The following is a 26,166-nucleotide window of genomic DNA, read 5'->3' as shown; positions in this document are numbered from 1 at the left end:
TCCATAGCTTTAACTAAGTATTTTTGTAAGCTGAAACAGGCAGATGGATAACTTGAAGGTCAGGGGGGGGGGGGAATCGAAATACCTAGAGCGCTCTTAAAAGAGGAAAAAAAATATATATTCATTTCTACGTTTCCTTAAATCTAGATTTGTTTATTTCATGAGTCGCGCAGGAAGTCGCCATATTGGTTAACTTAGACACGGCTTGCATGTCCCTCAAAGAAAGAAGGAGATATCACGTGATCTCCAAAAAGCTTCATTGAAGAAAACCCCGAGCAACGCCGGGTAATACAGCTAGTTATATATAAAAGTGGCAGTGTGCTTGTGGCCAATCAATCATCGAAAACGAAACTGACATTGAACACCTTTAATTTGGTTCGTAAAAAAACTTTTTACGATTAGCCATGTAATAAAAACATTAATCTTGAGCGTCTATATCTTCAATATTTTTTCGTAATACACGAATTTCAAATCGGGTGATTCTTTTTGAAACACCCTGTATTTGTTCAGCAATAACCGGCTAAATTCGGTTAGTTTTTAAACAGAAATTATTGATGTTTTTGAGTTGAAAAGAGAAGAAAAGCCAATCCACACATACATTCATGTAAAACACATTCATATTTTATACCAATTACAGCGAATAAATTCTCCGGTGATTATGTGCAACATGAAGTTATCGGTAAGAAAAACAAAAATAAATATGAAGACACACATTTCGCATATTTACATGTCATTCTGAGGCACTCCCCCCCCCCCCACCTGAAAAACACAAGTAGTCCTGTGGTCCCTCGCCTCGACAAAAACAGCAACAACAAAAAAACACGTTAAGCCGGATCCACACCAGCAGCGCAACGCAGCTTCGACTCGCGGTCGTGGCTATCACAGCGAGAGCGATTTGAATGGTCGATTTTCGCGTAGCCACACTCCTTTCCCCCCCCCCCCCAAACCAGTTTTGCAGCGGATTGAAGCCACGTGTGTGTGTCGACCCGACTATATCAACACTATCTGTAGCGGAATGCCTCCGAGCGAAGCTCGTGACGTCACTGAAGAAAGTGACTAAACTACAAAAAGAGTAAGCGCTTATTACTTACTCTTCCCATCCCGAATGATATGCGCCATTATCTCGTAATCGGATGCCGCAAGGGCAGTCCAGCCCAGCACGAGAGGAGGGTCTCAGCCTGAGACCCTGCAACACAAAACGGCCTATTGGCTAACTAAATTAAAACGTGACCCCTCTCCTTAAATTGCGTTCTCTCCTCCTTCTGACTTAGGAGATCTTAGGGTAAAGATGGCACACGCGTCGGCCTGCTATAGCCAATGGATATAGCTGAGATGGCCTTCTTCAGTGACGTCACGAGCTTCGCGTTTAGGCCTTCTGCTCTATAGATGGTGTTGGCTATATTCCATCCGTCATCGGACTACGGCGAAGAAGGACTTTGAGGCGCGTGTCACCGCCTGTCGACGACAGTCTGCGGCAGAGCTGCCGGATCCAGCTGCCTCAGCGGGGTCGGCGGCTGGATCACGACCGGTATCCTGCTTATGACGTCGCCGTCGTTGACCTTCAGCACGTCGTCCGCGGAGCCGTTCGAGTCCGGCCCGCCGGCCCAAACGGATTGCTTCGCTGATTCGGAGTCGCGGCTGTCCGAGGATCCCTCGGCGGACGCTATCTTGCGCAGTTTCAGGATTATCTCGACGGAGAGAAGGAGGACGAGAATGCCCAGCACGATGCAGGTCGGACCTATCACGAGCCACGGGGTCGGATCTTTCTTGAGCTTGGGGATCAGCAACCCGGAGAGCAGGAGGGTCAATCCAAGGATCAGGAGGATCGTGCCGCACACGAATATGCATATGAGCGTGCTCCTCGTCGCCGCCCTGTGGCTGTCGCCTTTCAGGTCCCGGTCGTTGAACTTGCGCCTGACGTCGGGTTCGGAGTGGATCCCTGCACCTTCGTCCGCCTCTTGGGCCCTCTGGCGTTGGTAGCGAAGCAGCAGCATGATTTTCAGCCTGTGTGGAAATTATAGCACGGATATCATTATTATTCTACGTATAAAACCCACACATGAATATTTACAAAGTGGAACCTCTCTCATAACGGACACTCTCCGTTAGCGGTTACATACCGTTAATGGACACTTTTTTCTTATTCCGCCAACGGGCTTCAATACATATTTTACTACCCATTAACGTACATCCTCAGTTTACAGACAAAATTTTTGGTCCCACAGGTGTCCGCTATCGAGAGGTACCACTGCATCCTGAAAATGATCATTTTTGCAAAAGTGTCAACAACTTCAAAGGAAATGTTTAAACGTATTTTGAAGCTCACGCAGATTCACAGTAGCCCTGTGAAGGGCTACACAATAACTGCGCAGTTTTCTGGTGTCAAACTGCGAAGTGCCGCGTTTTTTCGTATTTAGGATCCCAACTTCCCCATGTTTAAAAATCCCAATTTCTCTGTTCAGCACCCAATTTTTAGTGTTAAGAATCCCAATTTCCGGTATTTAGGATACAATTTTACCCTTATTACGGATCCAGTTTCCCGCATTTTTGCGTATAGAGGATCCCAATTCCCCGTATTTCTCCGAATAAAGGATCCCAATTCCCTTATTTAGGATCCCAATTCCCCTTATTTAGGAGCCCAATTCCCCGCATTTTCTCGGTTTTTTTAAATGAAGAAAGTCGGGGGTAGCCAGAATGAAGCGGCAGATTTCAGTCTGGCAGGAATGAGTGGTCGAGAAAATGGGTAATGGGCGGCAAGTGCCGAATTAAGATGTCGCTTTAAAGAAGTTTCGTTACAGCAACAATAAGAGCAGAGCCGCCGCCCCCCCCCCCCCAATGGTTACGAAATTTACTAACAATTTGAAACATAAATGGCAGCACACTGCATTAAGTACTCATATCTCGCACATTTAGGAGTGACCAGATTCGAAAACTGAGAAAGGAGGACATTTGCGCGCACCCTTGATAACACCCTTATAACCCTTGATAATTTCTTCAACAGATGACACCACTACACTAACAAAAAAAAAAACCCGCCACCCCAGTAAATGTCCCATTTGAAAAAGTATCTCCGCAGAGAGCAGGCAGGCCTACAACACGATACTGACAAAACATGAAAATTCAAGCATTTCCATCTTTACTTCAGAAAATGGAAGCCAGATGGCAGAAGGAACACGAAACAAGAGTACAACTCGACAACATAAATACGTTAGGGTCAAGCCGATCATGTGCCGATTCGTTAGAAATTTCGCAGAGGAATGTATACGAGGTGCATGTTGCGTTAAGTAGTAGTAGTAGTGAATTTTTCCCAGGCGCCCGAGTGGAGTGGTGGTGGTGGTATGATGCTCGTCCACCACCGTGAAGGCTGCTGTCACGGTTCCAGGTTCAAACCCCAGGGTGGACAATAGACAAGATATTTTCCCTAACGAGCTTGAGGCGACCACCGATAGACAGCGCTTTCATTTCCAACCCATCTCATTAATGGCAGCAAATTGCAATACAAGTGATATGGTCAGAGGTGGTGCTTGGTCCATGTAGTCGCCTGACGTCAAATATGACGTGAAAATTTGCCACCCACTCGGTCGCTAGCTAGAACAGCAAAACCTAATGCTTCTTTCCCCTATTTATGCTCATGCTGTTCTTTGCCAATTAAAATCTCAGTGAACATTACAAATATACGGACACAAAGGCCACAACAGGCAAATTGCCCTGAAAAGATGTCCATGAAAGTATGCACTTAGGAACGAGGAATTATATTTTTGTTGGCCTCTCCAGAAGAGACAGGCCAACAACTTTCTAGTTGGGTTTTCGAAGACGGGCGTCCGTATAAAAAGTAAGTTTTTTGGATTTTAATAACTTTACGACCCCTCGCGATATCGTTACGAAAATTATGTAAATAGTCATTATTTGCCGTTTATTACGTCATTTTTCTCCTGTAAGTAATCATTAATGCATTTCTCTGTAAATCTCGCCGAATTGACGACAAACTTGGCCAGTCTGGCGACATCGGTGATTTGACGATGTCATTGCGCCAACAGAAGCGTAAAGATCACGCGCAAGAGTCGTCGAGATTATTCTAGAAGGTTTGGTTTACTTATTTAGTGGCACTGCCTCCGCGGAACTAGGAGCAGTTTGTTGAATTTTAGCTGAAAGATGAGTCTTATTTGTAGGTCGCTCTTTCTCTCTCTCTCTCTCTAGCGCGTCGAAACGGCTGGTTGCGAATACGTGTAGCAGCTGTTCTGCACAATAAATCTGTGTTGTCTGTGAAATTGTTCCGCACTTTGCCATCTCGAGTGCTTGCGAGCGACATTATCCGGAACAATATGATTGAAGTGCCAAAAGTCATGGGATACCTCTTGATATTGCTGCACTTCACCGGTGAAAGGATGTCCCACACAATATTAAGAGGTATCTCATGACTTTTGGCACTTCAGTGTATTTATCTGAGGTCTGCGCGTTATTTGAATACTTTTTCGAGCTGAAAGTATGCTTCTGGGATCAACGGTTCACCAGTAAAATATAGCCTCGGGTTTTCCTTCCAATAATAATAATAATAATTTCTCAAACATTTTACATATACACTGTATTTGCAATGACGTCAGCGTGTACCGACTCCGAAGCGTCATGAAACCGCCCTTATTATATAGTCCTGCTGATGATCAACGGTGGAAGTGTGTCGTAAATTGGTTGCACATATAAACGTGGACTTGTGTGAGAAATCCATTAGCCCGAGCCCCCCCCCCCCCCAATATTTTCTATTGACTCAATAATGCTTGTTGAAATATTGGATCGGACTCCACATCCCCACTGCTAAATATTTTCAATAATTTCACATTTTTGATATAAAATGAGCTGGAAGTAATTATAGCTGCAATTCGGCAACTCCAGAACGGTGACACCGAAACCGGCCCTAACATCATGTGACGTTTGACATCATCAAGTTGTTGGGCGGCAACAACCGAAACTGCGATCGTTGTGCTGATTTTCTTCTTCACATCATGCAATTAGCATTCAAACATTTTTGGCAACTTCTGCAACCAACAGGTGTTAAACCACGGTGTGTGTGTGTGTGGGGGGGGGATGATGGGGGGAACAAAGAAGACGCAAAAATGACGTCATTGCTTTTATCTCCTTCTCGCCAAAGAACAATAGGAAAAAAACCCACATCTTATTGTTTTCTCTCCAGTTCATTTTCGTCGTTGTTTAGAGCCAAGATCACAGACAGACACATGCACACCCAACAGCCCCTTTCTCTTTCTCAAACTGGAAACCAGTAGCCAAAATTTACTTTCTTATCTTCCACATCGTGTGTTGTATCATCTGAGAGGTTCTACTTGAATCGTTTCTTTTCTTTCTCGAAGAGCGAATCTGCTGATTCTCGCCAAGAGTCTGTCTGTATAAATGTGTACACGCTCCGTTGGCGGAGATATAACGATCTCGGGTGTTTTTAGACAAAAGAAGATTGATCCGAGTATAGAATTAGCCATATGGAAAAGATAAACGATGATTTCTCTTTGAATGACAGAAACTAAAGCTAAATAGGAAACAGATTTCTTTCAACAATATAGTACGCATAATGGAATTACCTTTTTAGCACAATGTAGAAAGCAAAAAAGCCAACGATGTTAGATAAAATAATCGTAATCGTTCCATTGTCTTCGCTATCTTTCCCTGTGCCATCATCACATCACTGGTCGGCCTCGATCCGACAAGGTGATTTCATTTAAGCGAGTCACATGCGCTATAACAGGTCAATTCATTTCCTTTTTTTTCCATTGGCGAAGGGGCTATAGTGGCCCCGAAACAGCTATCTGACGCTGAATTTGGTATATTTTTAGCTAACATAGTTGCTTTCTACAATATAGTACGCATTCACTTCCAGGTTCGAACCTCGTTGGTGGCCCAGTGCCAAGTGGTCGGCTGTTTGACCTTACAATTTTATTAACTAAGTGTAATGATCGAATAATTGTACCGCTGTAGGCCCGTTGCTCCCTGTAGCGATACTTTTAACGGATAGATCGGCTCTCTCGAATTTGCGCTTCGAAGTTGGAAACAACAGAAAACAAACTTCACCCACGTGTCGGGAAACTTGATGTGAGGGTGACACCTTCCCATGAAAGGTGAAATTTACTTATTAGTGAAAGAGTGGTAATCAGTGAATAAAGTTATTTCAATAGTCATCTGTGGTTTTCCAACTCTGAGCCGGTCTCAGAGTTCAAGCCAGAAAACAGAGGTTTTTGTTGCATGGAATGAACATTGTCTGTAGCGCATCGAGCGTCAAATGTTTACTCACTACTTTACCGCACACTAACTCCGGTCATATATTTCCATGTGGTGATTTCCAACCAGTGAAGTTAGGTGGAAAATGAAGGCGTCATCTATCGGTGGTCGCCCCAGGCTCGTTAAGTACTTGTTTCTCATGTGCTGCCCCAGGTTCGAACCCGTGAACCTTGACAGGTAACCTTCATGGTGGAAGACGAGCATCTTACCAGTGCGCTACTCGAACGCAAATATTTGCTCACTCGTCTATTGTACTGCAAACAAAGGCGTATTAATGGGGGAAGGGCAAGTGGGCTGTACCCTAGGGCGGAAAATGTGAGGAATGACTAGTTAAGGAAATTAGAGTAGAATGGGAGAAGTGTGTGTGCGGCCAAATTTGTGTAGCCCACAAGCGACGAAGAAATGAATCCGCCTCTGACCGCAAAACATATGAAAAGAAAGATGATCTTTTTGGTGAATGTTGTTGTTGCAGAGGGCCTATCTTAACAGACGGGGTCCCGGGGCGAAAATAGTTGTGGGGCCAGAGGCGTTTTAATAATTTCGGTGCCCCCTCGATTTTACATATTCTTGGTAGAAGGGAGTGGGCATCCAAAACTTCATCCACATCGAAACTAAGGAAGGTAATTGACAGACATAATTCGAGCATCCATGAAAGTCCAGGATAAATGAAAGGAATAATGCCAGGAGTACAGAGTAAAGGAGAGGAGTAAAGGAGTACAGAGGAAAATACAGAATTTCAGAAGGGATGGAAAATACAGAATTCCGGAAGGAATGAAATACAGAATTCTGGAATGAATGAACATACAGAATTCTAGAAGGGATGAAAATACAGAATTCTAGAAGGGATGAAAATACAGAATTCCGGAATGAATGAAATACAGAATTCTGGAATGAATGAAAATACAGAATTCCGGAAGGGATGAAAATACAGACTTCCGGAAGGGATGAAAATACAGAATTCCGGAAGGGATGAAAATACAGAATGCCACACAGAAGGAATGAATACCTCGAATTTCTGCTGTTAGGTTCGAGCCTTGGATGCTATTGTTCCGGATAATGTCTCTCAGAAGCATTCGAGATGGCAAAGCACGAAGCCAATTTCAAGGACAACGCAGATTTATTTTACAGAACAGCTATTTACACGTATTCAAAAGCAGCGTTTTGTTGAAACACGCTCACCAGAGAGCGACTCCTCTCACGTGCAAGAAATCAAAATCTCAACAAACTGCCCATAGTTCGAATACGTGTAAATAGCTGTTCTGTAAATGCATCTCGAGTGCTCTTGTGACAGACATTATCCGGAACAATAGCACCGAAGGCTCGAACTTAACAGCAGAAATTCGAAGAATTATCGACTTTAAGAGAATGCACTCTTCTGAATTGATGAAAGTTCTGAATTGTTAAATTCCGAATTTGTTTAAAAATAATAATTCCAGAATTATCTTTTTTTCTGTAGGAAAATGCTGAAAATTCCGGAATCATTTCTTTCTCTGTATAAAAGTTCCGAATTTCAGAATTACTTTTTCGTAGATATAAATGCAGATTTTTCTAGAATTGACGAAAATTCAGAATTTATGAACGAAATTATTCCAGAATTGAGGATAATTCAGAATTTATGAACGAAATTATTCCAGAATTGAGGATAATTCAGAATTTATGAACGAAATTATTCCAGAATTGAGGGTAATTCAGAATTTATGAACGAAATTATTCCAGAATTGAGGATAATTCAGAATTTATGAACGAAATTATTCCAGAATTGAGGGTAATTCAGAATTTATGAACGAAATTATTCCAGAATTGAGGATAATTCAGAATTTATGAACGAAATTATTCCAGAATTGAGGGTAATTCAGAATTTATGAACGAAATTATTCCAGAATTGAGGACAATTCAGAATTTATGAACGAAATTATTCCAGAATTGAGGGTAATTCAGAATTTATGAACGAAATTATTCCAGAATTGAGGGTAATTCAGAATTTATGAACGAAATTATTCCAGAATTGAGGACAATTCAGAATTTATGAACGAAATTATTCCAGAATTGAGGGTAATTCAGAATTTATGAACGAAATTATTCCAGAATTGAGGGTAATTCAGAATTTATGAACGAAATTATTCCAGAATTGAGGGCAATTCCGAATTTATGATCGAAATTAATCCAGAATTGAGGGCAATTCAGAATTTATGATCGAAATTAATCCAGAATTGAGGGCAATTCCGAATTTATGAACGAAATTATTCCAGAATTGAGGGCAATTCAGAATTTATGATCGAAATTAATCCAGAATTGCGGGCAATTCCGAATTTATGATCGAAATTAATCCAGAATTGAGGGCAATTCCGAATTTATGATCGAAATTATTCCAGAATTGAGGGCAATTCAGAATTTATGAACGAAATTATTCCAGAATTGAGGACAATTCAGAATTTATGAACGAAATTATTCCAGAATTGAGGACAATTCAGAATTTATGAACGAAATTATTCCAGAATTGAGGACAATTCAGAATTTATGAACGAAATTATTCCAGAATTGAGGATAATTCAGAATTTATGAAATTATTATTACCATAAGTGCGGAGTCCCCCAAAACGCGTGGCCTGGTGCGACCGCAGCTATTGCACACCCTAAAGCACGGTTCTGACCTGATTGCAGGGACGCCGTAACATATATGCGCATGTTGCTAAAGCAACACCAATCATCATTCAAATATAGCTCATACCCTCTCAGTTTGGGAGATATACCAAAAATGGGGCATTTTTGTTGAATGTGTGACGCATGGTCTTCATACACATCCAAGTGAACATTATGTTCATTACTCGAGCAATACCAAACATTTTTGACTTGCTGCGTCCCTTGCCTGATCGACTCTAGTGTGTGAACAAACCATCTCGAAATGCTCTCTGAAAGTCCGATGCCAAGCGCGCTTATCATTCAAAAGTCTCTGTACAGGAAAATTCGAGGAGCCACGCATGTCACAATTACCAAACAATACAAAAGCTTTTAACAACAGCATTCCGAACGAGAAGATTCCAATGCAAAATAGCATCGAAGGCTCGAACCTAGCAGCAGCAATTCGAGCAACCATCGACTGTAAGAAGGTGCACGCTTCTCTAAATAATATAATCGACGACACGTGGTTGAAACAGCCAAGAAGTTGCCATTGCAAAAGTGGGGATCAGAGACAGACGCGACACATTCTTAAGCAAATCGTTCGGCAATGGTCGACTCTTCAAATAATGTTCTAAACATTCTAAGACGGTTTCTTTTTCAGAGTCAGAAAGAAGTCGAGAGCATAAATTCAAGGCACAATAAAGAAAAAGCTCCCAAATCCCCCGAGCGATTCCCTTCACTCTGGAGCAGCAAAAACGCGAGTTTATTTGGACTTGGGCCAAGATGGCAGAGCTCCATTCTGGCGCGGCAAATCCTTCGACACTCCCAGCGGTGTTTGTTTTCAGTTCGTTGGTTGTGAAAGGGCTAAAATATAAAAACGGAAAAAGGTACATAAAAGAATATTAAAGCGTATAAGTTTAACACTCTTTTTACGTATTTTGAAGCCTGCTTGGCTCTTCGCGTGTTCCGTTGAGAGCAATAAGAAACATTTTTGTTTTGTTTTATTTTTCCTGCGCTTGAAATACGTCTGTTGCGTCTGCGCGTATGGGGGGAAAAATGTGTGTTTATTTATTTAAAAATGAAATAATAATAAAAGGGTGGAAAAAAGCGGAAAAGTGAGGAAAAATCGAATCATGCCAAAGGACCTGGGGGGTAACATTCCTTCTTCTCCTTCGTTGAACAGTGTTACACGTATAGATACATACATAATATTATGTACTCGCTTTTGAAACGATAAAAATTCAGGAATATCTTTTTAATGGAATTCCGCAAAAGTTACGATTATAAATGTACTAGCTGATACCCGGCGACGTTGCCCGTCCCGTAAAAAATTTATATACGTATAGCTTGTTAATTATTTCTTTTTAATCAAAAACATTTTCTGCATCGAGTAAGAAAAAATTACTTTTATTTTTAAATATTTCAAGTAAAAACTTAAGGCAATCGCTTGTGGATAAGCAATATTTTTGGTTTTTTCTTCTGGTGTGTAGATAGATGTACAAATTTCTGGGATTACCAGCACGCGAACAGGCGACGAAAAGCTGTCCGTGTCAAAAACAGGGCTCAAGCAGGTTGATACCTGCCACTGGTAACGACTGGCCTTGCGCTTTGTTGATTGTCATGGCAAAAACGAATCGGGAACTGTAATTGCTTGAAAGTGAATGACATTTCTTCAGTGATAATTGGGATACGTGGAACGAAAACGTGTCTTCTCCTTTGGCACATCCAGTTAGAATCGGTGTTCGATGATGTAATTGTGCAATTTTTTCACGCAGAGTCTGTTGCCATTGCAGAGTCTCGGTGTCTCCAAATTTCTTATAAGCATTATAGGTGCTCCGACTTTGAGGGTCAAATTGCGTGGTGGCACACCCGGAATATCCAAAGAGTTCACGCGAACAGGCGACGAAAAGCTTATACCTGCCACTACTACTACTAAACCACACATGCACCTCGTCCATATTCCTCTGCGGAACCTCTAACGAATTGGTACATGCGGGAATGTGTGTGTGTACGTGTAGTGAAACCTGACGTGAAGTTTGTTTCTGTTTAATGCTTGTTATGTGTCGTGCTGCCATCTGCCACCAGTTTTTCTAACCGTGAGTGAAGTGTAATGATTGAATAATTTATCGTTGTAGGCGTGTTGCTCTCTGTGGCGAGACTTTTTTTAATGGGGAGATCGGCTCGCATTTGCGCCTCGAAGTTGGGAACCACAGGAAACGAAATTCAGATACCTGCCACTGTTAACGACTGGCCTTGCGCTTTGTTGATTGTCATGGCAAAAACGAATCGGGAACTGTAATCGCTTGAAAGTGAATGGCGTTTCTTCAGTGATAATTGGGATTTACGTGGAATGAAGACGTCTTCTCCTTTGGCACATCCAATTGCTTCAATGATGCAATTTTGCAATTTCTTCACGCAGAGTCTGTTGCCATTGCGGAGTCTCGGTGTCTCCAAATTTCTTAAAAGCATTATAGGTGCTCCGACTTTGAGGGTCAAGTTGTGTGGTGGCACACCCGGAATATCCAAAGAGTTCAGAAATTCTGCAGGATACAGAACTGTCTGCTCTGTGTCTGTGACAGTGTCAACCGATTTGTAAGATGTGGAGTCTCCCGGAATAATTTTTAGGATTTTTTCGTTGATCTTGTTCACACTGTCATTTTTCGATGCCAGAATCGCTCTCTCGCAAAGCCACTCATGGTTTCGGTGATTTTGTTGAATGTTTGGGAAGACTTTGTCTGCAAGTTCTTGAACTGGGTTTAACAACTGGCAAAATCCATTTGGGAACGTTATCAGTCCAGTGCTTGGGTCTACGGGAGTTCTTCCATTGCCAAGTTTGATCAACTGATGTGAAAATTATAGCAGCGCTGAGTCATTTTGCAATTGAACTCGCATGTTGGTGGATAATGATAATTATTTTTACTTCGTGCCAGGGTGTGCCCTGTTCTGACGAACGTTTAAAGCAGCCTACGGATCAATCCGGGCCATGTTTGGTATATTCATTTATTTATTCAATATTGAGATTGGCCGAGGTCTATACAAGAGGATGCGGAATTTATATATGACGAAAGTGATGATTGATGGAACAAGAGAATTCGGAAATCGTAGTACAATCTACAATATTTGATGGTAGGTTGTTCCAGTTGATAATAGTTCTTGGGAAGAAACCCAAGATCATATATATGCCAAATTTGACGACGATCGGTTTAAAATTCTAGATTTGTATAAAGAACAGACGTACAAACTTTCACATTTATATATAAGATCTGCAAAAAACAGTGGCTTTGGTAGAAACACCGGCATTGCAGATCGATATAGCAATCTGACTTATACTGATAAGCACAAATCGGCTGGATGTCCCGCTCTCTTCTCATAGATTTATGGTCAGCAAGATAGGTCATTCTGTGAGCTGACGGTCTTATAACCCGAAAGGACGTGACGTTACTTGTAATTATAAGGATAGGCCAACGTAATAGTCAGCCGCAGCAGTGTCGAACCTGGAGAAACACTTTGCCCTATAAGAGCACCATTAAAATAACCCGGAAAAGTCACAGATTTGTCTCCGCCATAAGGTTTAAACACTGACAAAAAAGAAAGTCGTTAAACTTTTGCTCCGAGTCCTCCACGTCCTCATAAACGGATGTATATAGTGATTGTTTATCTGGTTGTGCTTTCAGCTCACTCAAGTGGTCTACAGTACAGTTCCACATCACTCAAGTGGTCTACAGTGCAGTTCCACATCACTCAAGTGGTCTACAGTGCAGTTCCATATCACTCAAGTGGTCTACAGTGCAGTTCCACATCACTCAAGTGGCCCACACCACATTTCTGCATAACCTAAGTGGCCCGCTGTACATTCCCAGATCACTTAAGTGACCCACTCTGCATTCCCAGATCATCACTTTAGTGACCCGTGGAACATATACAGATCACTTAATTGGCCCACAACACGTTTTCAAAACCAATCAAGTGGCCCGCACTCTCCTAAAGATCGAACACGATCGAATCGGCGATAAATGTGGTGACCTCGTCCTAACCTAACCGCACGTTAGAAGAAAGAAAGGGAAAGGAGAAAAGTATAAAGGGGGAAAAGTATAATAGATAAGATAGATAAGAGAGGTTTTCTTTTTAGAGTTTCCCCTCTTTTCACCATCACCCTACATGTTCTCTCTTTTGCTCTCACATGCATGTAGTAGTAAGATGCATTATACGCGTGGAAAAAAAATCATTCACAGGAGTATAGAAGGAAAGGATGGAAAGAAAGAGCAACTTCAGTTGATAGGGTTACTATAAAACTTCGCGATGGTGAAGAAAGCACAGAGAACTTCTTCGAATTTATTCCACTGGCGTTTGGACGCAATATTACGTCCGTTAAAGAGGTTAATACACAGTACGTTTATATACCTAGCCGTGGTCCGCAAAACAAAATGACCTCATTCGACCCGCGGGTCATCTATTGGCTATCCTTGACTTAAGCCAGACCCACGCCCATGTCAAGCCTGGCCCAATAGTCATTCGCAAATATTTACTTCCAATATTTGCCTTCCCCTGATGCAAAGAAGCGGCAGTGGCATAGGCTGGCTACACAATTCCCCAACTCGGCCCTAATATTCCTTGGCGAATATTTGCCAAGAACAAGAACAGAACCGGTTTTTCCAGAACACTCTCCGTGTCCTGACTGTTGGCGTCCTTCGACGAATGTGTGGCCAGACAGATTGGAAGATCCGGCACCTCCGTCTGGAAGGTACTCGACCAGCGCCTTCCAATCCCTTCGAGCCTCCCCAATAGTTCACTCACAGTTAGAAAAACTGGTGGCAGATGGCAGCACTACAAATAACAAGCATTACATAGAAACAAACTTCACGTCACTACACGCACACACACATTCCCGCATGTACCAATTCGTTAGAGGTTCCGCAGAGGAATATGGACGAGGTACATGTGTGGTTTAGTAGTAGTCTCCCCAACACTTGACGATCATTGCCGATGGTGGAGCTGTCACACTACTTGCGCATAACCTTGAAACGTATTGCGGCCAGCCTTGACGCGAGTGTGGTTTTATGGCTTCATGGGATGACCGAATATTGATGGGGTCCAAGCAGAGTGTGAAGTTAATCAGCGCTCTCAATGTCATGCTGTGGATTTTTCACTGTGATTCCTAGCCCGTCACCTCTCCCCCGCGCTCATTAAAGACTTGATCCGAAACGATCTTGTCGAGCGAAGATCGATTTTTGAGCGACAAACGACGTGTTTTTTTCCCTCCTCGATCATTTCTCTTTCGGATGTCACGTCAGAAATGTCGTGCTTCAAGCATATTATATTTTCCTTTTATTCTTCGGTGGGTGCGTGCGTGTGTGTGTGTTTAGTATTCGAACGAGAGCCACACGCTGACATCAAGGTATGGACTGCGATGTACAAATAAAGCGAACAACACACGAAACGATAGGCTTGGTGTGCTGCCATGCCTATCGTTGGGACGGGGGTGGGGGGGGGGGAGGATGTGTTTCTTTTTCGATGGGAAAATTCGGCGACAACAGTTCGACATAAGTGAATGAACAAGCGAGCGAGCTCTGTTGTGTTGAGAGTGATCGATCACTCTGTCACTCGCCGACCCTCTCGCGACCATTTGAGATTTCTTTTCCCGTTTCCGGATAATTTCATTAGCCAAAGCATGTGGGCACCTAGTTTTTATAAAAAAAAAAAAAATTTAGGTTATATATATTCCTTTTATTATACAACCATGGTGTTTAAGGGTGTGAACATAGTGCGTCCTATTTCCGATTCTAGAAAAACCTGCTTTTGTCTCCGATCGGTTATAAACCCGAATTTCAAGCTGAAAGAAAAGTTGAAATTCGGGTTTTTAACCAATCGGAGACTACGCGGGTTTTTCCAGAATCGGAAATACGGACGCATATACTATAATATTCACACCCTTACATACCCTGCATATTTCAGCGGCCGGGATTACACTATAAATTTTTGATAAAAGTTCTTTTATCAAACTCGAAAAATGCAGCCAATAAGATTACTGGTTGCGTTTGCTCGAATGTAACCGATGCGCTTATTGGTTGCATTTTTCGAGTTTGATGAAAGAACTTTTATCAAAATTTTATATTGTAATACCGGCCTAAGACAAATACGTCATATTTACCGATTACCAACTAGTGTATCATTTACTGACTAACTCACTCGGTCATTCCTTGCTCACTTATTGGCTGTCGTATCATTACTATCATTAGTTATTTTATAGAATAAGGGGCCATTTTTTTCAAGTATTACGTCAACATCGATGGGGGGGGGGAGTTCCGATTTGCTGACTTTTGATGACAAGGGGAAGGGGGGGGGGCGTTTGGATAATGCTTACGTCATCAACCACCCTTTGTAAAAGTATTTTTAATGGCATAACCTTTTAATAACTTTTCGATAGTTTGTGGGCACTTGAAGTAACATTTCCCCCCCCCCCTCCCATTGATAAGTGCACTACAGAACCAATTTAGTGATCTCTAAATGTTTCGTGGCTCCAAGCAATCTGGAACGCAATCACTCAAGTGATGCGTAATTATACTCCGCAGATCACTTAAATAATCTGAAAATGTGCCGCGGGTAACTTGAGTGATGTAGAACCGCACTGGAGGCCGCTTAAATGCTCTAAAGCTACGTCACACGTCAAAAAAAGGAATCTCTAAATGTGTCACGGAGCGCTTAAGTTTTCTGGAACTGTGTCCCTGGTCATTTAAGTGATCTGAAAAATGCTCTGGAATTGTATGTACCACGGGACACTTAAGCGATCTGTAAATGTGCCGCTTAGTTCATTTTTACAAAATTAAGTTTGAGGAGGGCAGGCCGCGTCAAAACAGACAGATCATTTTTGTTTATGGTCATAACCAGGGCCATATTTGGTCCGCGGGCCAAGGGCCTTTATGCGATTTACCATTATATGGCTTAGAGCGTGGGTCGCAATGAATTTATCAAAGATGAATTTTTTGAGTTCATAGCCTTCAAATAGCCGCTGTGGTGGTCGAGTGGTCATAGTGACGGACTCGCATCGCGGGGATCCGGGTTCGAGCCCCATCGTCGCCACAGTGGTGGTCGGCTGAAGTTGGTTTTCTGTGGTTCCCAACTTCGAGGCGCAAATGCGAGCCGATCTCCCCGTTAAAAAGTCTTGCCACAGAGAGCAACAGGTCTACAAACAGTACAAATATTCAGTCACTACACATCACTCACTTCACTTCTGAGATATAGATGGCAGCACTGAAAAATCATACACAACACTAGATACGCACTCAGACTGTTAGGTACACACATAATTCCGGCACAACTCACTAGGTAGTAAATTGCCTATGGCAATAGACCTGAGTTGTGCTCGGTTTGAAAGGTATTTTCTTCCGAAATTTCAATTCAACAAAAAAAAAAAAAAATTTTGATCGTCGGGGAGGGGGGGGGGGGCACGAGTCCCCTAATGCCCCCCCTCCTGTGTACGTCTCTGATCCCACCAATATGGTGATAGGATTCAGAGGGGCAGAGCTGATGACGAATTTTTGGCGACAAGGGTAGGGGGAGGGTCAAAAATGGCTAAAAATTTGCTTACGTAATACTTGAACGGCCCCTAACTAGCTATTTCGTAGAATAACTAGTTAAAGTATAGAGTTATTGTTCCATTATACATTTCAAAATGATTTGATCCAGTTATTTAATGAAATAACTAGCTATTCTATGAAGTAACTGAATTATACACTTTAGCGTATTCATAGTACGTAGTTAAGCCGGGTTTTCCTAGGAGTAGAATTTCTGCGTCGTGTGCAGCGCGAAAACGCCGATTGGTTGAAAACCTGAAATTCAGGTTTTTTTTCCGATATTTTGACCAATCAGTGTTGTCACGCTGCACGGGCTGTAGAAACTTGCTCCTACGAAAACCCGGCTTTACGTGCAAAAATCGAAATTTCATCTCTACCTCGGAAATGTTGCTACCCATCTCACGAGCGCCGACTATTGAGCCACGCTCAAAGTCGCGATTATAGTGCACGCGTACATTATAATCGCACCCTAAAGCGTGATAACCTGCCATATTTTAGCAGCAGAAACCGATCTATAACAGCTTCCCTAGTTACCTGTTATCTTATATAGGCGATGCTAACTGCATCGAGTTACGTTGATTGGTTACGTTTCTCCTTTATTTGCAAACGCTCGTGTGCGTGAGCCCACTTCAGTGTAAACGTACACAGAGCATAACAGTACTTTCGAGTTATATCGTTAAGCCGTAACCATTTTTTGTTTTTTCTTTCAAGCACGTTGTCAATGTGGAAATGATTGAATTTTTCCGTCTTTCGTTATCGCTTGTGAAGGTAACTGAGAAAGACTTGGATTTTGTTAGAAAAGACACGCCCGCAACAAGACTGGCGGCTAATCAGTAGAAAAATTTATCAATTTAAATTCTAATCGCTTCGCAGGGGGGGGGGGGCTTCCTAGACGAGTCGCACAAATTCACTTACAGTCCTGTTATAAATGCACTTATTGTGTCGCTTCTTCCGCTACTTTCGGAAAATAAGCAGTTTCCCCATAAATCGCGAGCGAACTACGCGATAGAAAGAGAACTACTTGCATGGGGGCAACCTGAACCTGACCTGTCTACCGCAGCGGGTGGTCATGAAAGGCTGGTCGCTGTCGTTGGAAGTCTGCTGATCGTAAAGCGCGGTAGTCCAGATCGATAAGATACACGCCAAATACAAGTACCAAAAGAAGTTTGGAGGTGTCGCGAGTTCGATACCCGGTCCGTCCTTGTCAGAAACTCTCCTGACACGGGGGTACAACAGGAACGGCAACATGACCACAGAAAATGATTGCTACCGCAGGGAGTCCCACAAGTATTGGGTACACACACTCTCACTTCCGGCACAACTCAATCGGTACACCGGAAATGTGCTCGGTTTGAAAGAAAGAAAGTGAAGGACGGGTCATCGCCGCAGATGTAGCCGAGGACCTGTGGGGACTCGGTCAAAGCCGATCTGAGTCAAGGTCGTCAACAATGTACAGCTAGTTGGTTTCCATTATGAGATTAGCGACGAATAAAAAAGCAAAAATAATATTGGTTGCGCAGCATAGAAAAAAAACCTGAATTTCAGGTTATTAACCCATCCCCCTCCTTCACGTTGCACACGGCGTAGAAATTCTACTCCAGTGTGTTTCCCCAAGTTTGCAATATTGTCCCCTGGCAAGCGATGGAATGTTTCCGCGGGGGTGGGGGGGCAATAAAACCTACTGGTTTAACATACGATCCTATGGGTTCGCTTGAGTAGGTGGGCGATGAGAGAAAAAAAGTTTCTGCAGAAGGGGGCGCTGGAACAAAGAGTTTGGGAAACTATATGCTACTCCTAGGAAAACAAAAACCAGGCTTTAGACTCACGACTGAATCACGCTCGAGTCACCAATTATGGGGGGCGGGGCGGGGGCGAGGAGGATCATGAAAGGAAGAGTGACGACATCTTGTATAAAATACAGTATATTTAATTTATAAATGTATACGGGCAGAGATTAAAGACAATAAAATAAAATGATAAAAGGCAATAGAAAAAATATTCTTCCGACAACGACAATCGCGGCCATTTACGAGTGCGTTCGAAAATTAACCAACTCTGCATTATTGACGACCTTGACTCCGTGATCGGCTTTGACCGAGTTCCCCCACAGATTCGCCGTGACTTCCTAGATGAGTCATACAAATCCACTTTTCGAAAAACAGAAAGTGCCCGTGGGTTGTGAAGCTGACCTTGTTTTCTTGGTTCGCGCGGCTTAAAAGAACCCCTGGCACATAAATAGATAAATAAGCCAACCAACCAAATTCCCGAAATATTTTCTTTTTTGACCATTCTATTTCCACAGATATCTATCACCGAAATAATTCTCTACGAATCGATCTCGACGTCGTGCGCTATCTTTAACTGAGATGTATGCATCCCCCTCCCCCCTTATTATGCGTCAAAGATAAATCGAAACCGAACACGCAAGATAAAGCAAAAATGAAAGAAAAATGAACGGATATATCCGTTGCAATCAACAAACGGGTCACGAAAGACGTTAATTGATTAACGCTAAAACGCTTTTTTTTCCCCTCCCCATTTGTTTAAAAATAAGAGGGGTCATTACAAACACCTGTTTTCGCTGTGTGTGTGTACGTACCGCGTGCGTCGTTACTATGGTGACAAGTTGTCCCAATTGGTTCCCGTGAAGGCGTCGACTGTTGGCATCGCACCGGCAACACCAATCAGGTGGAAGGAAAGTGATTGAATAATTCCATTTAACGGATGTGGAAATAATAATTACACTCATTAAATGTCTCGATGGGGTTAGTATTATTATTGTTTTATAACACGGTGAAGGACAAGGGCAGGCACGTCATCGCCATTTTCGGCCATTTATTTTCGTCCTTATACAGTACATTCATATTTTTTAAATCGATAATAGCTACCGAGATCCGATGTATTTTTCAAGTTCACACACAAATGGTGAGACAGTTTACACGAGAATCATAGTTAAAAATATACACCCGGCACAAATAAAAGGTCACAACAGGCAAAATGCCCCCAACGAGGTGGCTGACAAATAGATACCCATTACAAATATGGATATCATATATTTCTATAATACAGCAACCCCCCCCCCAATCAAAAATGCAATCATAAAAACTAAAGACTACATATGTCATTGCCAAAGCCTGAAGTTGGCCAATTCACGCGAACTGGCCATCCCAGTTAATCCGGCCAGTGTCCGAATTTCGGGCTTTCGCTAGGCTTTGGCCGAAGTCGATCCCTGTATATCCCTACATACGGATCACTAAGATATAGATATTCAGATTTCTTTGATCGTTAGGGTTGCCATGGCTAACCAAAATGAAACCGAGCATTCTATTCGATTTTTGACCACCGCTGAACAATGTTCAGAAAAAAAACCAAAGCCGCGCTCGTCAATAAGAATTCCCAAATCGGTGACCCTAGTTGCATCCGGGATAGTGACGCCATTCAACTCATAAGAAAAACGTGGGTTGTTCGAACCAAAATGAGTGACCACGCATTTGTCAACGATAAACGTTATGCTCCATTCATTTGCCCATGCTCCAATGACGTTTAAGTTTGGTCACTCATTAGAGTAGTCACTTTATTATGACCATTTCATCAATATTATGTTTGGCTACCTTTTGCCTTTAACCACTTCTTGCACGAGGTTTTGGCAAGAAATTTGGGGTATCTCTATTTAACGAATCGGTGATAAATATGGTAACCTTGTCCTAATCATCAGGCAAGTTGGGAAAGGAAGAAGGGTGGAAAGAAAAGAAATATATTAAAGGAAAAAGTATAATAGATAAGAGTTTTTATTTTTAGAATCCTCTTTTTTCACACTCCCCTACTTGTTCTCTTTCGCTCTCACATGTGTATACTTGTTTGAATTTATTCCACTGTTGTTTGGGCGTAATATTACGCTCGTGATCGTAAAGAGGTTAACACAGCGTTGATTCTTCTTGGCATGGACTCTATGAGATGGCTGATAGGTCCTGTGTGAAATCTGAGACCCATGCTTAATTAGTGGAGCTTTCCAATAGTGTGAGATAGGATGATTGTGTATCTAGATGTCTGGTGACTCTCTTGCAACCTTATCCCACAAATGCTCAATGGGATTGAGATCTGGGGATTGTAAAAGTTACCTAAGCAAAATAATGTTTCCTTCATGTTCCTCAAGCCAATCCTGTGCAATACCATCACTATGGCAGGACGCATTATCTTGTTGAAAATAGCCATCGTCATTAGGATGAACTATGAACATAACAGGATATACATTCAAATTCCTATTACCGGACACCCCTCATTAACGGCCTAATAATAATTTTCCCTAGTGTAATAAAAGTATACATTTGAAACCCCTGATTAACGGTCACCCTCTCTTTTACGGACGAATTTTCTTGTCCCGCCGATGACCGCAAAAGAGAGATGTCGCTGTACTTGATCAGAAATGATGTTTAGGTATGATGTGCTATTTAGACGTTCATGAACACGATTTAAAAGGCCAAAGGATGCAAGGAACACTTTTCCCCAAACTATCACATTGGCCTCTCCAATTAATCTATGCATAAAATTGTGAGAAATGAAGATTCCTTTTCGCCCTGCGATATTGTACCAGTGGATGCAAATACATTAAAAATGCAAAGATCCATAGAAACGCTAAATGAATTTAATAACGTAAAACGCCGAGCTTTTTCAAAAGTGTACCTTCGAATGGTATAAATGGGTACTGTAGAAAAAATCGAATACCACGATATAGCATCAATTACCCCCCCCCCCCCCCATCTCAATATTAATGTTCGCATAAGGAGCCTGTCCATTTCATAATTTTTTTGCGATCATATTACTTAAATATCTCCATAGCGGTCATTATTTTACCGCTACCCTCGTTCTAGGTAGAACTTCATGTTATCACTAAACTGAGAAACCTAGACCATTTGTATTTCAAGAATTTAAGAGCCCTTACCAAGATGAGAGAAGTCATGAAATTTCAACATCAGATAAACTGCTTGAGTTTAATTCGCATCTCAAAGTAGCTTCGCAGTCAAAATGACCGCCTCCGCTTCTCGTTCTAGTGTTAAATCTATGGAATGCGTTTGTCGATCGTCTAATATACAATGGTTCTTAACCTTTTTCCTTCTCGCGCCCCCCAGTGCAATCCCATTTACCTTTCCGCAACCCCTTTGGATAACGCGTTTTTTTATCTTAAAATATTCAGTTTTTTCCGTAATTAATTACATTATTAATTAATCCCTTGGAATCTTTTACCAAATCTAAGCAACACATGCTAATAGCACGAGGTACAAATGTAAACACAAATCGCGAAATAATTTGGCTAAATAATGGTATTTTTTAATTTTCAACCGAAATGGAAAACAAGTGCGATCGCTAATCGAGAAAAGAAGCTTTTACACAACGCAAATTTCGCGTGACATACTTTTGCAAGCGAAAGACAAGAGATGAGATGTCGAAATATATTGGTATGATTCATATTTTTTTAAGAATTGAAAAATTCAATTTCACCATCACTAATCAGAACCACTATGATCTAAGATCTAAAGAAGCAGGTTTGATTGAAGCAGGATTCATAGAAGCAGGTTTTTACAGTGCATGCAGCGTGAAAACTCTGATTGGTCAAAAAAACCTGAATTTCAAGTTTTTAACCAATCAGCGTTTTCACGCTGCACATGGCGCAGAAATTCTAGTCCTAGGAAAGCCCGGCTTAATGAATCAGTTAATAGAAACAACCCGTAAATCTATAATGCAATGCCGAAGATCAGCTCATGAAGCAGTAAACGGAAACAACTTGTAAGTCTATTTCAACCGATGATTTCACCGATCAACTAACGAATCAGCAAATGGAAACAACTCTGTTAAATTCCTAACATGATGTCAAGATCAGCTCACGAATCAGTAAACGGAAACAACTAATAAATCTACATATTGATTTTCTATTATCACCTAACGAATGAGTAAACAGAAACAACCTGTAAATTTAAGATGATTCTAGGATCTTAAGAATCAGCGAACGAAAACAACCTATAAATCTACAGAATGATTTTGCTAGTCAGCTAACAAACCTGTCAGGAAACAAAAACCTGTAAAAATATAAATGATACTAGCTATAATATCGAGAGCATTAGTCTGAGACGCAGCAAGATCAACCTACGAATTGGTAAACGGAAGCAATCTAAAAATCTACACAGTGATTTCGCTGATCAGTTAACAAATCAGCAAAAAGAAACAATCTACGGAATGCTTTTCCTGGATCATCTAATGTCTAATGAATTAGTGAATCGGGTAATAGAAACAAAACCTGTAAATTAATTTTGTGATGCCGCAGATCAGCTCACGAATCACTAAACGGAAACAACCTGTAAGTCTACAGAATGATTTCACTGATCAACTAACGAATGGAAACAACCTGTAAATCTACAGAATGATTTCACTAATCAACAAACGAATGGAAACAATTCGAGAAATTCCTAACATCATGCCGAGATCAGTTAACGGAACAGTAAATACAAACAACTCGTAAATCTATGATGTGATGCAGAAGATCGATGATAAAGACAAATCAGTAGATAGAGACAACCTGTAAATCTACGGAATGATTTCGCCGATCACCTAACGAATGGAAAAACAGAAACAACCGATAAACCTCTAAAATGATTCTAGGATCTTCTTAAGAATCGGTGAACGAAAACAACATCTACGGAATGATGTTGCTAGAGAATCAGCTAACAAATAAGTAAATGGAAACAAAACCTGTAAAAATATATTATACTAGCTGAAAATCTCTACACAATGATTTCATTGATCAGTTAACGAATCAGTAAATAGAAATTTCCTGCAAATCTATGAGATAATCCTAGGATCTTCTAAAGAATCAGAGAATAGAAGCAACCTGAATTTACGTTACGATTTCGTTGATCAGCTAACGAATCGGCAAATGGAAACAGTCTGTAAAATCCATGGGATGCTTTTCCGAATCATCTAATCAATCAGTTAATAGAAATAAAGCTTGTAAATCTATTTTGTAATGCCGAAGATCCTTGGCTCCGGGATTACACTATAAAAGTTGAAAGGTCTAAAGCAGTGCTCGAAATCATTGGTGGTCCTCTTGTCCGAGACTACTGATTAAACAATCGGACCACCGAGAAAAAAAAAATTGTGGCGGTCCGGGAGACCACAGTAGCGAAAAACTTTGCACCCTTCTCCCCGTGGTGATACATTGATCGCGGAAAAATCTCCTACGGGAGAATCACCAGTCCGCAGTGGATTTTTGTTATGGCGTTTTGCACCCGTTGGTGGTATGTCACTCTTCTAAATGCTAATGTATTTGGGAAAATTATTATTATTATTTAGAACAGATTTCATTTAGCGGACCAGTCTTGATGGCAACCATTGATAGATAGCACCTTCATTTCCAACCCAGTAATGACAGTTAATCGCAATGCAGCGATATGGCCAGAGTTGGTATTTGGAGAAGTAGTCTTGATGTCTGCGGACCAGGGACCAGTGACTTTTATTTTTTAATTCTAACGCTGCCTAAAGTGAATAGAAAAGTTTGAAATGTTTCTTGAAAGAGAGGTATTTTCCCATTGGAAAGCAAACCCCCTCCCCCCAATTAAGGAAAAATCGAAAACGAAACACTTTCTCAGCTTACCTTTTTTTTTACTTCTTAAATACAATTACCGTCCAAAATGTTCACCAATAATTTAAAACGAACCATCATTGTTAAATCCAGGATCCATAACTAATAAGAGAACAGTTGAGAAACATGCTGAAGGGTTTCCAACACACTGAAAAATGGGGGGTTTTTTTTCCCCAGAAAGCAGACGACAGATACAGCACACGCTGTTGCATCTAGGATCGTTTTCGGATTAATATGCCAGAGAGTTTTCTCGTCCTGACTTCGTTCCCGAGTGTGTGACGTAAACAAACGACGTGAACGCACTCTCTGTGCCATTTCTCTTTTATTTTCTCCACCCCTCCTCATTCTCACTATGTTTCCTACCACATGTTACGCCATGGTCTCTCGTGCAAGCAGTGGCGGTGAGGGTCTTTTTTTTTCTTCCAAATATAATGTGTTTCTCTCTCTGGAAGGGGAAAAACAAAATTGGTTACGAACGATAACTTCGTGACAAGCTCTCATGATAAGCTTCATGATGATTAAATGTAACTTATCCCAAAATGATCGAACGTGTCGTCTGCTCGCGAGAGTTTTCCCCATCCAATAAAAAGAAACAAAAAAAAAAGTAATAAAGTATAGAAATCAGGATAAAAAGAAAAACCTTGAAATATCGTGATGTTAATTTATTCGATTTCGTTAAAAAAATATTTCCCTTTTTTTTTTTTTATTGGATGGGAAAATTCATTGACGCGAGCAGACGACACGTTCGATCATTTTGGGACCAAGTTGCCCTTAATCATCATGAAGCTTACCATGAGGGGTTGTAGCGAAGTTGTCGCTCGTAACCAATTTTGTCTTTCCTCCAGCAGAGAGACATACAGTCGAGCCTGGATATAACTAAGTCGGACGGAAACTTGAAAAACAGTCGAAATATCTGATATTCGTTATAACTGAAACACAATAAATACTCGAGTCTCTTGTACAAGCCTATGCCAAAAAAAAAATTAGATGATCTTTATTTGACGAATCGGCGATAAATCTGGTGACCTTGCACGTTAGAAAAAAGAAGAAAAGGTAAAGGAAAATTGAAGAAAGGGAATTAAAAAAACAGGAAAAAAGAACACAGTATGATTGATAAGCAGATAAGAGAAGCATGCAGTAGATTTCTATTTTCACCCTCACTCTATATGTTCTCTTTCTCTCTTACATGTACAAGCAAGCAATCACGTTTTAACGAATACCGTTATAACGAAAAAAAAAATCTCGTTTTAATGAAAACTTTTCTAATTGTTATCAAACAGTTTTTTTGCCCATTTCGGGCATTTGCCCAGCTCCGACGAACTTTTAAAGTAACCTATCGTTCAAGTCGGGCCCGGATTGGTATACATGTAAAATTTGACGGCGATAGATCTAAAATTGAAGATTTGTATAGAGAAGATACACACAAACACACACACAGAGAAAATAAATTTTATATACAGGGTGTCTATATAATTAAAAGGCGCCATTTTAAAGTAGACTACAGGCGAAACCAGTCATCAGAAAATTGTGAAATTTTGTGCAGGACTTCATGAAGTGATGGATATTTGTTTGGGGGAAAAACAGTTGTGTCGTGTTGGGGGAAGAACATGTCGCCACCAGAGGACATTTTATTAAGAAATGACACATTTAGACAAACGTTTACAATTTTAACAATTGTTACTGCAACAAAATATGTTCCACACGATGGCCATCATTTTGAGATACCATGTGAAATCGTAAGATGTCATGTTCCACAACTGACCGAAGTGGGTGCGGGGAAATGTTCAGCACTTGGCGTGAAATGCTGCCTTTAAGGTCAGGTAAAGTTCTTGGTTTGTCACGACTCACCAGACGTTTCAAATGGCCCCAAAGCCAAAAATCGCATGCATTAAGGTCCGGAGATCGGGGAGGCCATAGATTAGGGAAGTGCCGGCTGATGACACGTTCTTCTGTAAAATGTGTTTCGTCTGTCCAGAGGATATTCCAAGACCATTCTGAATCGACTTCAACGCGAGCTAGAAACTGCGGTGAGAACCGGAGTCGAGCGTCATAATCACGTGGGAGCAAC

General features: G+C 41.4%; 1 protein-coding gene across 1 annotated transcript; it reads right to left on the bottom strand.

Annotated features, from left to right (window-relative positions):
* Positions 1–601: 601 nt before the first annotated feature.
* On the bottom strand, positions 602–24,329 carry LOC149070849 (uncharacterized). The gene is made up of 2 exons (XM_089248604.1): positions 24,111–24,329; positions 602–2,004 (listed from the first exon to the last, which is right to left on the bottom strand). Exon 2 carries the CDS (start codon positions 1,992–1,994, stop codon positions 1,449–1,451), a length of 546 nt encoding a protein of 181 aa, XP_089104730.1. The 5' UTR covers positions 1,995–2,004; positions 24,111–24,329; the 3' UTR covers positions 602–1,448.
* Between the last annotated feature and the right edge of the window lie 1,837 nt (positions 24,330–26,166).

Source organism: Pholcus phalangioides, unplaced genomic scaffold (assembly GCF_987345545.1).
Source record: "Pholcus phalangioides strain wild (caught in Gottingen) unplaced genomic scaffold, Ppha-v1.0 ptg000020l_1, whole genome shotgun sequence".
Lineage (NCBI taxonomy): Eukaryota > Metazoa > Arthropoda > Arachnida > Araneae > Pholcidae > Pholcus > Pholcus phalangioides.
The sequence above is the reverse complement of the archived record's forward strand: the minus strand, read 5'-3'. Positions and strand labels throughout refer to the sequence as shown.